Consider the following 12,373-nt stretch of genomic DNA (forward strand, 5'->3'; position numbering starts at 1 on the left):
AACCTAAGGAACGCTCTTGGTTGCAAATCTTCAGCCAGTTGTCTGCTTGTATGTCTGTAAAGTAACTCTCAGGCTTAGAAGTAGAAAAAGGATTTGGATGACTTTCTTAAATCTGATAAAGTATATCCTGTCCTCTCTTGATTATCCCTCTGAAGGATTTGGGCAGGAGGAGGCAAAGGGCCCCAGTTTCTGAGATGCAGTCAGAATACTGCCGTAGGGTGGTGCCACTGTCTCGTGAGGACTTGCCTGAAAAGAGCGAGGAAGCCCCTTCTCCCTGCCAGTTGCCTTGCCCCACAGGAAGTTCTCTCCCCTCAGCTTAAGCAGATGTTCGTCAGCAAAGTGTTACTGGTACAGTTCTAGTCCTGACAAACCTGGCCACATCTTCAGAGAGGATAAAGCAAGCATAGGAGGGAAGTGCCATTCGTGCCAGTCCAGGCTGCATTCTAGGATCAAAGAGTATGATAGGCACAGATTACAAACCCAGTGATTATTAGGCTTTTTGGCCCCTGGTGGCTCAGACAGGAAAGCGTCTGTCTACAATGCAGGAGACCCGGGTTTGAGCCCTGGGTTGGGAAGATCCCTTGGAGAAGGAAATGGCAAACCACTCCAGTACTGTTGCCTGGAAAATCCCATGGACAGAAGAGCCTGAGGGGTCGCAGAGAGTCGGACACACCTGAGTGAGTTCACTTTTTGGCCCTTTTGCAGTGTTCAGTTACGCCACAATACTTAGTTCTTCAAATCACTGATATTCTTTCAAAATCTTATTATCTTGGAAACGTCAGAAAAACATATCCTTGTGAACAGTCATTTCTGTAATCTCTTTGTATATGCAGTGGATACAATGTCCATGGATTTGAACAGTGGTAAAAATGAATGACTTTTAAGATATGTTGCCTGATTTCACAGAGAGCACTCTAACTATCCTTGTTTACAAAAAATATTTTAAGTTATCAGGATTATCTACTTCGGCTTAATAATTATGAAATCATTGGGATTTACCATTTAATAATCATCTAAAATGTGATATTTTATTGTGGTATTTATAATGTTAAAAAAGAAAAAATTAGGGATCGTATATGCATCTCACTGAAAATACGGCATCTTGAGGGAAAAAAACTTAGGTGTCATCTGGACTGAAACTTCTCCTTCCAAAATGGTTCCAACCTGACTGATTATGGCTCTACAAATGTCATGATACTGTGCTCAGACTGTGCGAAAGAAGCCCCAGAGTGCCCGCATTTGATCCAGTGAATGGCTCCCTGCGTACCTGTCCCGAAGCACCAAGAGGTGGAAGACAAAAGACAAGAGCATCCTCCTCAATCCCGGGGCCCAGAATGCTGCAGAAGTACACGCAGTCTTTAGCGGTCTCCTTGCATTCTGCTGCTAATTCCTTTACTCATTACTTTTGAATGTGTTTTACGTTGGTGGAACATTAACATCCTCAGGTTTTTCCTTGTTGAAGCATAGCATCATCACACTGATGGTCTTTTTCGTCAGCAGTTTTATGAGCGTATGTTGACTCTGCCAAGTTTTTGTGTAGGTCCCTTGAGCCACGTTTGTTTCTGTTCTGATTCCCGGAAGCCTTTCTTGGATTGTTCCTAGTCTCAAGCCATACAGCTTTTCTCACGCTTATTAAATATCTATGCTTGGGGTAGTGGGAAAATTGACTTGATTTATGGTATTCTCTTTCATGCTAAAACAACTCTTTTGAGTATAGACACAAACACTGTGGAAGCAGATTTATCATAACCAAAGTGAATTAAGTCACTTATCATTTGAAGTTAAATGCCACTTGTGACAACAGAGCCAAGTGCCACATGCTGATGATACAGCACATTTAGTAAAGAACAGGGCAGATGTATTGGAAAGCAGTCCACGTGACAACTGTGGGCTCTTATTACCGGGCAGGAAAGCCAGTCTCCTTCCTCTCACCAGCCCTGATTCAATCGGAAAGACATTAAGTGGGGCTGAGCAAGGCAGCTGCCCTGTGGGAGTGGGGGCAGAGGTCCAGTGCAGGGCTTCAGAGCCTGTGGGCAGGGAGACATACCTCCCTAAGGTTTGGCCACAGCCGTGAGAGTAATGGGGTGAATGGGGTATCCATGAGTGTGGTGGCAGAGACCCATGGGACAAGATTCTCACTATAGGAGGAGGACCCTACAGATATAGAAAAGGAAACTGAGCCTGACCTGGTGGGGTTGGATTGGAAGTGGAGGCATTGGGGTGAACTCATGGTTTTCAATATATATAAATAAATATAGATGTGTTTACTTAAATATAGGTCTATATTTACATCTGTTAATAGTGAGACACATAAATACATATGTACTTACACACAGATACACATAAACTCAGACATATATCCTACGTCTGACTCAGAAAAGGCCTGGGAATAGTGACACCCAAATAGCATTGAGCACACCCAGAATTCACACCTTGGTTTCTCAATGGAGCAGGAAAAGTAAAAGGTGAGCTTGGAACGTCTTAATGCCAAAAAGTAAGAAAGTGCTCAAAGAATGATGAGATCAGAAGAGTAAGAAACTGAAGCCAGCTCAAGGGGATTCCCATGGGCCAAATCTGAAATTATTTGAGCATCAAAATAAGGAATGATTGGAGCATTTTATAACCCATTGAATGAAATTTGAATAGCTGAGTCCTTACTGTTATAAATAGATAACATAAACTGAATAAAGAGAATTTTTTTCATACAATAGGATGTACCACTAATAAATGTAGAAGGAATGATAGAATTTTCAAAATCATCATTTGGCAGTCATGCTAGTAATAAATAACTCAGCCGCATGAAATAATTAATTACCAAGAGAAAATTTTATTTTGCAGTCAAGAAAGCTGGCCATTGCCACTTTAACAACTCAGTCAAGATAAACACCATCAGCTATGAGAGAAACTGAATTTGTCCCCTACCACCTAATGGGATGGAAAGAACACACTGCTTCTATGGTATTCCTGCCAAAAATACTCCTGTTATAACTTGTATCTAATCTTGAAGATATATCGAAAGAACTGAGAGTAACTCTACCAAGTAACCACCCTGTGATCTTCAAAAGTCAAGCAAAGAAACAGCGAGAAAGATTGAAGAACTGTTTAAGATGGAAGAAAACTAAAGAGACTCAGACTCTGTGCCATACGTGATCCTGGTTTGGGTGTTTGGGTCCTTCTACTATAAAGGATGTCCTGATAGCCAGCAGAATGTGAATGGAGTCTGTAGGTGACAGTGATACGTCGTCGTTAATTTCCTGATATTGATGGTCATATTGTAGTTCCTTTGGAGAATTAGCTTTGTAGGAATTACAAACCAGAGCACGTAGGGTAAAGAGGTATTATGTCAGAGCCTCCTCGCAGATGGTTCATGGAAATAGAGCTCTTTGAACTTGAAATTATTTCAGATTTTTTAAAATAGCAAAATAAATGTCCTTTCAGGCCTGTTCACCACTAGAGAAATTATTATTACCTTTCAAAACTACAGAGGCAGACTTTTAATACAAATCTACAGCCAGAAAGTATTTCCTTATTTTGAGATCTTTTATATTTATCAGATAAAAAAATAAGCTTGCAGAGGATCCTTAAGACTGTTTTCCGTTTTAACATACTAAATACGTACAAAAACATGGCCAATACAGAATTTTTAAATGGCTGATGGAGCTTTGAATATACTCAGGCTTCTAAACCTGGAGCCAAAAAAACAGTTGAGTACAATTTTAAAAGTAGCGTCTCTGAAAAAGAGAGTGTTGGGGTTTATTGTTTTTATTGTTCCTTTGGCAGTGCAGTTAAGAATGTGAACCCTGCAAAGCTGCCTGTTTGGAACCATGGCCATCACTTACAAGATACGTGACTCTGACAAAATATTTGATTTTTCTAGGCCTCAGTTTTCACACCTGTAAATTAGGATCAATATATATGCATGCGCATTCAGTTGTGTCTGACTCTTTGCAACCCCATGGACTGTAGCCCACGGATTCTCCAGGCAAGAATACTGGAGTGAGTTGCCATTTTCTTCTCAGGGGATCTTCCTGACCCAGGGCTCATATCTGTGTCCCCTGCACTGGCAGACAGGTTCTTTACCACTGAGCCACCTGGAAAGCCTATAAATTAGGATACCAACATTGAAATCAACAGAATGAAGACAATAATATATGACAAGCACTGAGACTGTGGCTCATTGTAAGCACTCAACCAAGTTGGCTGCTTTTATTATTTCAGAAGTTAAATTGATTCATCAAAGCACTCTAGTATGATTATGTTGCCTTCCTTCTCCCTCACCAGGAGTAGAATTACTCGAAGGCAATAACCAGTAATGGTCTCTGCTGTTAGACTTGTCCCAAGATCAAACTAAAGCCTAGAAACGGAGCATGTTTTAGAAGACAGCAGACACTGTAGTGCCTGTGTTGGCTAAATTTCTGATTGGCTGCTTACAAGACTTTAGTCTTGGTCTATAAAATGTCTAGAATGTACAAATAATCATAGTGATTGCAAAGGACTATTGGGGATTAAATGAGATAATCTTTGCAAAACCTTCCTGAACTGGCCCAAAGAGTGTTTGCAAAAAATGTGTTGTTTTTTTTTCTGACTCCTTTAAAGGTGTAGGAACCGTTAATTTAGAAAACTGGAGGCCTTAGCATCAGAAATAGTAGCAGAGCATTTGAGGGCATTTTTGAGAAGTGTGTTAAGTTCATCCCTGTTTGTTCCTGCAGGGGTTTAAACTACCAACGATGGGCTTAAATTGCCTCAGAAGGAATTTCAGTTGACAAGAAGCATGCCATGTGTTGTGTAATCCCATTCTCGAGAGACGCTGAAGAAGGATAGATAGCTATCTTTCTAGAACAGCACGGATTTAGGGCACGCGAGCCTTGGAACCAGGGACAAAGGAAAGAATCTTGATCCAGTCGCCATCTCTGTTAAATGAGGAAGAAAATATTGATTTTTCCAGGCTGTAAAAATGTAAGCCTTTCTTTTTGCCAGAAAGGGGTCATGTCATATGCACAAAGTGTATATATGTGGTTTCTTTTCAAGAGAAGATGTGCTTCCTTTAAAGAGCATGTAGTTGTTCATCTAGAAATTAGTGATTCTTAGTCACTGATCTAGGACTTCTTCAGAACTCTGAGTTTCACCAGAAGAGCTCTGAATATGATTTTCTGCTTTCATTCATTCACTCAGTCATGCAACAAGTATTTGTTGAGAACTCCCTCCTGCTATTCCAGGCACTGTTAGATGTTGATTACTTAAAAAGTGAACAAAACAAAAACAGATTGCTCATGGAAGAGGACTCAGTCTCCTGCTCTTAAAATTTCTGATGGGTTTTATGGGAGCTCTTTTCCTAAGAGCTGACTGTGAAAATGAGATTCTTTTGGCTCCAGCTCTGGATAGATAGGTGTTTGGTGTGTGTAAAAGCAGGCATTTTGACTTTGCCTAGAGTTGCCTTACCTGCAGATTTCCTTCAGGCAGCATCCCTGTGCCTAGTGGAAGCCAGTGACCCGGGGGGAGAGGTACTCATGTTGATAGCTCGTGTGAAATTTAACTTGGCTGGTTGCTGGTGGAATACGTTTTGAACTAGAAGCTCTCCGTGGTCTGCCTTCAATACAGGGGAGGAGATTTTTCCTTCCCACAATCATGGCGATGTTAACTCTCTCAGCCGACTAGTGGCACAAAGGAAAACTGCCGCCTGGGTCTGCATTGGCGAAGGCAGAAAGCTGCAGTTACGGGCATTTTCCTGTGACAGGGAGCACCGGCAGTGGCTGTGCCGGGAGAGCCGGACGCAGAAAAAGCGCCCCACGAGAGCAGTTGGTGGTGACATGCCTCTGTTTTTATCCAGATATGCTAGAAGCATGTTTATTCACTGTGGTGCCTCTGCTGCGATAAGACCCTCTTCCTTCGGATGCCCTAGACCACCGTTTGTTTAGCTGGAGAACTTAATGAGTAATGGATGTGCTTGGCTGGCTGATAGAAAGTATTTCCACAGCCTACGGCTGTGTTTATAGAGAGCCGGAGAGAGACCACAGGCAGCAATTTGTCTTCTTAGGTATCAGCAAAGTCTTCTCTTTTAACAACTAGGGGATTTATTTTTAACTGCTTGAGTCAGTGTTTGTCAGATGATGCGGACCATCAAACTGCAGATTGAAGTCCCGGGTGCGGGGGAGGCTGGAATGGCAAGGGAAAGGGGGCTGGCTGGGAAAAGGGGTGGGATTTCAGCATCGTGCCTCCATAGCTCTGCCTCCCAACGTGGGAGAGTTTCGGGCTTCCAGCAGCAGGAGTGGATTTGCAGGTCAAGCTGGGAACGAAAGGGTAACGGCTGCCTTCAGCTGCTTAAAGATATAACTGCCCAGGGATCGGGGTGTTGTGAGGAGGTGGCTGGCGGCCGGCACCCAGCGGGGACCAGAGGATTCCCAGTGCCGGCCTCTGCTGGTCGGCAGATTGAGCTTTTCCTTTGCTGGATGCTGCCTGTCTCCAGGAGCCTCTCACCATGATCGATAGCTCCAAGAAGCAGCAACAGGGCTTCCCGGAGATTTTAACTGCTGGCGATTTCGAGCCACTCAAAGAAAAAGAATGCCTTGAAGGGAGCCACCAGAAAAGTCTCAAGGAAGGTCAGTCTGTCTGTGGACAGGGGCAAAACGGCCACATTTACCCTCCTGTGAACCAGGCTGAGCGTGTGTGTCTCCTTCCCACGCCGTGTGTCTGCCCTCCGTCCACTTATGTACCTTATATGCTCTAAGTTCTTTGAAATGAAAGCGTAATGCTGTTCTCGGTAGCTCTTTCTGAAGATTCATTAACTGATGGAACTCTAGGGATTTGGCAGTAATATAGTAAGGGGACTTAAGAAGCCAGTCCTCATTTCAGTAAGATGCTTCCAGGTTCATTTTGTCTGTTTTCTCATGTTCTCCCATTTTTCTGTGCCCCTCACCCCCACTTTAGGAGAGGCCATTTCCTTTTCGGTCTTACTCAGAACCCTGCTCCTTTTAGGTTGACAAAACACATAATTCCAGGAAAATGGTTTTGTTTTTTTTTCCCCAATTAACATGGTATGACTTTTATTGTTTAAAACCAGGAAAGTAGCTAACTCTTTCTTAGTTATATCTTTAAATGATTAGTTTATTTGGTTATAATGCACATTGCATCTTTTTTTTTTTTTTAAGCACAGTGCGTAATCTTGTGGCTTTTTTAACAAAGCATAGAATACGCTTATGAATGCTGTCAGTTATTGTCAGCGGCCGCTGACAGGTACCTCCCTGATTAAGAAAATGTCCAAAGGCCTGGGCACTGTTGTCCTGTGTCCTGGCCCCAGCGTGGCCAGGCCAGTGCCCAGTGTGCTTTACTCTCGGCAGCTGGAGACCGAGGGCCATGGAGTAAGAGATCAGAATCTTCTGAGAATAAGTTTTTCCTGAATTTGAGATTTGAAAATCACCACCCTCAGTGCTTGCTTAATTTGAAATTTGTTTCTAGTATTCTTCAGGAGGAAAAAAAAACCCACAATAACCTCTCTTAATTTTATCTGCCTTCGGCTCCTGCCATCAGCCACCCTCTCACCTCTCCACTGGCTCTTCCTCATCTTCTGGAGACCCAAACAGTAAATGTAGTTATCTTCCCCAGCTGCAGTTTGAGCTGCTTTCAAAATGATATTCCTCCTTTCTTTTTCTCATACATTTAGAACTATGAGAATATGATGATAGATTGTTGCATATTTAAAAGATAATAAGAAACAGTGGTTGTTTCTTATTGGAGTTGAACTTCTTTTGGGTACTGGTAGGAAAAAAAAACATCTAGATAGAAACAGATGACACACAATGAAGTATAAATAGCTGTTGCCAGGAGCCAGACAATGGGGTTGCCTCTGCTCCTGGCTGGAAATCGTCTTGTAGATTTCTCATAAAATTGATACCAGTGGAGTTTTTAGGACACGTTCTAGTGTCTCACTGAGGGGAACCTACATTTTTAAAATCACTAACTTAAAAAAGGAATTATTTATGTATCGTATAAGTCAAGTTCTAGTGTTAAGCTCCTATTAGCACCATCCATTTTTAACTGTTTTTATGCTACTTGAAAAACTGGGGAAGTAGAGGAAAATGGAATTGGAGAAATAAAAAGATGTCACAATAGCAGTATGATAAGGAGCATAGAGAGAAAGAATTAAAAATATAAAAACAGGGTAGGAGAATTATCAACAGGAACAACAAAATTGCCTTGAGATGTATCAATTCTTTCCCTAACCACTGTGACCATGCTTTGAGTTTATACAAATTTATACATGTACCACAGTATAATGTCACAGAGCGAGAGCACAGACCCTAAAGTGAGATATACTTGGGAGCAAATCCCATTTTCTAGCTCTGTGACCCTGGACAAGTTCACTGCTCTGAGCCTTAGTTTCCACCTTTGTACAATGAGGATAAACAGTACCTACTTGGTAGTGTTTTTATGAGATGCCCAGTTTAATGCCAGTGTAACCATCCCTCTTCTTATTTTTTCACCCTTTGTTGCCTTTCTCTTCTACTTAAAATTTAATTTTTAAAATCCTGTATATATTGACAAAGTAGAGAAGTGTTTATATTTGTTGTTATTCAGTTGCGCAGTCACATCCAACTCTTTGTGACCCCATGGACTGCAGCACACCAGTCTATTACTTTCATGCAAATTCATCGGTTTAAAGAGGTATACGGGAAGAGAACTTTCATGCTTTTAAACACTCCACAGAAACGGTTGCATGATAAAATGAATCTGTCTCACCACAGCTGCACTGGCTGTGCTTTGCTTTCTATCTTAACAGACTGTACTTCTGCTGATTTTTTGCTAGAGATAGGGCGGAGGGCAAAAATAACAACCAAACAAAAAAAATTAGATATCAAAGGTGATCTGTTACCTCAAAGGTAGTGATACCAAAAGAGGATTAGACCTGAATTTAAGTAGAACAGAAAAAACTAGGAGGAATTATGCAGAAAGCTTCTGTTTACCTGGCTTTGTGTGAAAATGGCTAGATTCCTATGCAGGTTTGAACCCCTGGAATTCAGTTTGTCACAGTCACTGTCTGCAGATGAGCACCACCAGTCAGCTCGTCAGACTAGGGTGACAGGCCACTGCCGAGTTTCGTCTAGCTCTAGGTCCTGGGCCACGTGTCAGTTTTATGAATCCGTGAAAGTTGACTGATGTGGCAGCAATGTTCAAACACTAAAATGTCCTGGAGGCTAACTAGGTCCAATGCCCTCTTGTCAAAAGACAAATTTTGGACCATCAGTCATGTCTATGCTTTATGCCTCATGTTGAGGGATACTAATTTGAAATATTTATTATCTTTCGCATGAACCGTATTTGGTGTTCATGTTCATTTTTGGCAAAGTTTGGTTTTGTATTTGAAAGAACAACCTCTGGGATTTTTTAAAATGTCTGAATCAAAAGTTTTCAGGTAATGAAGGAAGGATAGATTTTGATCCATTCAGCTCTAATCATCTAGCCACAGCTGGGTTGACGGTGTCTGCTGCAAGGGGTGGGCAATCGGCTCTGCTTCTCAAGCAGTTGCTCTAGCTCTTACTTATTTGGGGACATATTAGAATTCCTGTTGTTGTTGACAGTGCTGATTAGCTGAAATTATTTTAAGGGGGAAAGCCGGTAATCATGGGTTTCAAAGTTTATGTGACACATTAACAAGAAAATTTAGTAATACCTGTTGAAACTTTATGAGAAAAATGTTCCAAGAGTCAACTGCCTGTGAATAGTTGTCACCACATATCAGAGAATTGTTTGGATTATAAAGCACATCTCCTCACAGTTTTGTTAATGCTTACATAAACTTTTTTGATATATACCTACCTATGGGGCTTCCCTGGTGGCTCACATGGTAAAGGGTTGGCCTGCAGTGCAGGAGACCCGGGTTTGATCCCTGGGTCGGGAAGATCCCCTAGAGAAGGAAATGGCAACCCACTCCAGTATTCTTGCCTGGAGAATCCCATGGATGGAGGAGCCTGGTGGGCTATAGTCCATGGGGTCACAAAGAGTCAGACATGACTGAGTGACTCACACATGGGTGTAGTTGAGAATCTAATTATTTTCTGCTTTAGGTGAGAAATAGCAATAAATGTCATAAATTCTGATCAGATTCAAAATAGGACATTTTCCTTAGACTGGTTTGTTTTCTCAAAGCAGCAGTAAGGAATATCAACTTTTGATTTATCCGTGAAAGGTTCAAAACATTTTCTAATAGTGCTCAATGTAGATGAGATTTAATTTAATTTCTGGTTCTAACAACTAAAGGATGTTACAAATCACTGGCTTGACAACTTACAAATTAATAATCACAAAACTTGAGGGAAATTCAAATAAATTGAGATGATTTAATTCAGATAAGTGGCTTAATATGAAGCATTATCGAGATAGTGAATCATTATGCCAGTGCTACCAGCTAGTAATATCCCATATTTATCAAAGACAAAATGGTATTAAATTGATTGAAGAGGAAAAATTGATGTTCAATATGCAGAGCTTTCTAATGGTGAAAATAAAATAACCAAAAAAAGAAAACTGACTTGTATATTACTTACTTTGACTAAACTACATGCTCTAACAAACAGCCCCCAAACTCAGTGTTTTAACTAATGAAAGTGCATTTTTTGCTTGAAACCTAGTCCCAGGTGGGTTAGGCTGCTCTCCTAGTCAGTGGTCCTCTAAGAATTAACTCAGGGATCTGGACTGCTTTCATTGTGTGGCTCAGCTGTGGATGTTGAGGGGAGGAGTTATAGGTTTAGGGATCCAATAGCAGTTGGGATAAAGTGTGTGGAGTTTGTGGAAGACTGCATCGTAGACAGGGAAGTGGGTTAACGTGGTGTGCTGGGACATGGCCATAGGAGATCTGTGTGTGAAGAAAGAAGCATATGTGAGATGTTCTGAGTAGTTCAGCCTAGGAAAAACAGATTAAATAAACACCTTTACCAAAGCACCAGAACTCTTCTGAGTGACAGGAGTTATACGTACTGTACCTGCACTGTACATTAGCCTCATTTAAATTTAAAATCATTAAAAATGAAGTAAAATCATTATCCACATTTCAACTAAGTTGCCACTTGTGGTTAAGAACCGTGCAGCTTATAAACCATTTCCATCACTGCTGGAGATTCTGTTGGGAAACTGCTCATCCCAGCTTTGCAGGTCCACAGTGTCTTAAAACCCAATCCCTGTGCCATTGCCTAAAGAAAGTCACCTGAACCTGTCACCTAAAATTAATTTCTTCTCTGTCATATCCTCCCAGTGACTGGTTCTGCATCTGTTTATGGCATGTCACCTTTTGCTACTGTGACAGGTGCCTGCACTGTCTTCGCTGTTAGACCATACTGTTTCTTTGAGATAGTGTCATTGTTTGAATAATTTTTATACCTCACCTCCAGTGTCCTGCCTCTCATAGATATATTACTATTATGCATTAAGTATTTGGAGAATAATATATCCCTCCCTGCCTTCTTAAACAATAAAATCGTTTGAATTATTACCTTCAGATATAATTTAAAATTCAGTTATAAATTAACGGCTACCCCAGAACGTAAGGCATTGGGGCCTTAAGTCATTGGTGAGGTGTATAAACCATTTGCCTACACAGAGAATGATCTCTGGATCATTGCTAGATTCATCGAATCATTATATATTATTTGATCTTTGTCATCTGCCACATTCTGCCTTTTTGATTTTCTGCTTGTAATCTTGAAAGTGAAGTGAAGTCGTTCAGTCGTGTCCAACTCTTTGCTACCCCGTGGACTGTAGCCCACCAGGCTCCTCCACCCATGGGATTCTCCAGGCAAGAATACTGGAGTGGGTTGCCATTTCCCTCTCCAGGGGATCTTCCCCACCCAGGAATCGAACCCAGGTCTCCTGCATTGCAGGCAGACGCTTTAACCTCTGAGCCACCAGGGAAGCCCAATCTTGAAAAGTAAGCAAAAAATATAAGAGGTAATAGTGGAATCCTGATTCTGTTGTTAATGCAACTAAAATTTATTGTCATACTAGGAGAAGTGGACAAATAGGAAGTGAAATAGAGCATGCTAGCTAGCCTTCTTCTAGAAATAAAGCATATGAACTTTGTAACATCTATGTTTGCTTCTTGGGGAATTTCTTCTTTCTTCATTTTCTGCCGGTGTTCTACATAATTAAAAGTGTTGTACAAGTGAGATATCACTAAACTAATTTTTTTTTACTAAATTTGAACTGTAAGGTAGGTTCTTAAATTCAAATAATATACAGGTATGGAGGGGAAAAGTGAGATTCCTCTTCCCAGATGTAATTCAGTGTCTTTTTAACATGGGTATATGCTACCTGTGAAATTAAATTATATAATTTAACTTTTTATTGGAAATCATTTAGCAGAAATTTGACTGCTTCTTCACAGCAT

General features: G+C 41.1%; 1 protein-coding gene and 1 non-coding gene across 9 annotated transcripts in view; one reads left to right on the forward strand and one right to left on the reverse strand.

Moving 5' to 3' along the window:
- The window catches only part of MKL2 (MKL1/myocardin like 2), a 214,961-nt gene that overhangs the window by 135,499 nt on the left and 67,089 nt on the right, over window positions 1–12,373 (forward strand). The window contains exon 1 of one of the 8 annotated variants that reach the window (XM_018040532.1): window positions 5,842–6,596. The exons of 6 other annotated variants lie outside the window; for them this stretch is intronic. In XM_018040532.1, the coding sequence (XP_017896021.1) occupies window positions 6,476–6,596 (121 nt within the window). In that variant the 5' untranslated portion in view covers window positions 5,842–6,475. Of the gene's footprint in view, window positions 1–5,841; window positions 6,597–12,373 lie in introns of those variants that run through there. One more of the 8 variants, XM_013974838.2, reaches the window with a different exon arrangement.
- On the reverse strand, window positions 11,827–11,898 carry TRNAC-GCA. The gene has a single exon. It is a non-coding gene; the product is annotated as a tRNA-Cys (tRNA).

Source organism: Capra hircus, chromosome 25 (assembly GCF_001704415.2).
Source record: "Capra hircus breed San Clemente chromosome 25, ASM170441v1, whole genome shotgun sequence".
Lineage (NCBI taxonomy): Eukaryota > Metazoa > Chordata > Mammalia > Artiodactyla > Bovidae > Capra > Capra hircus.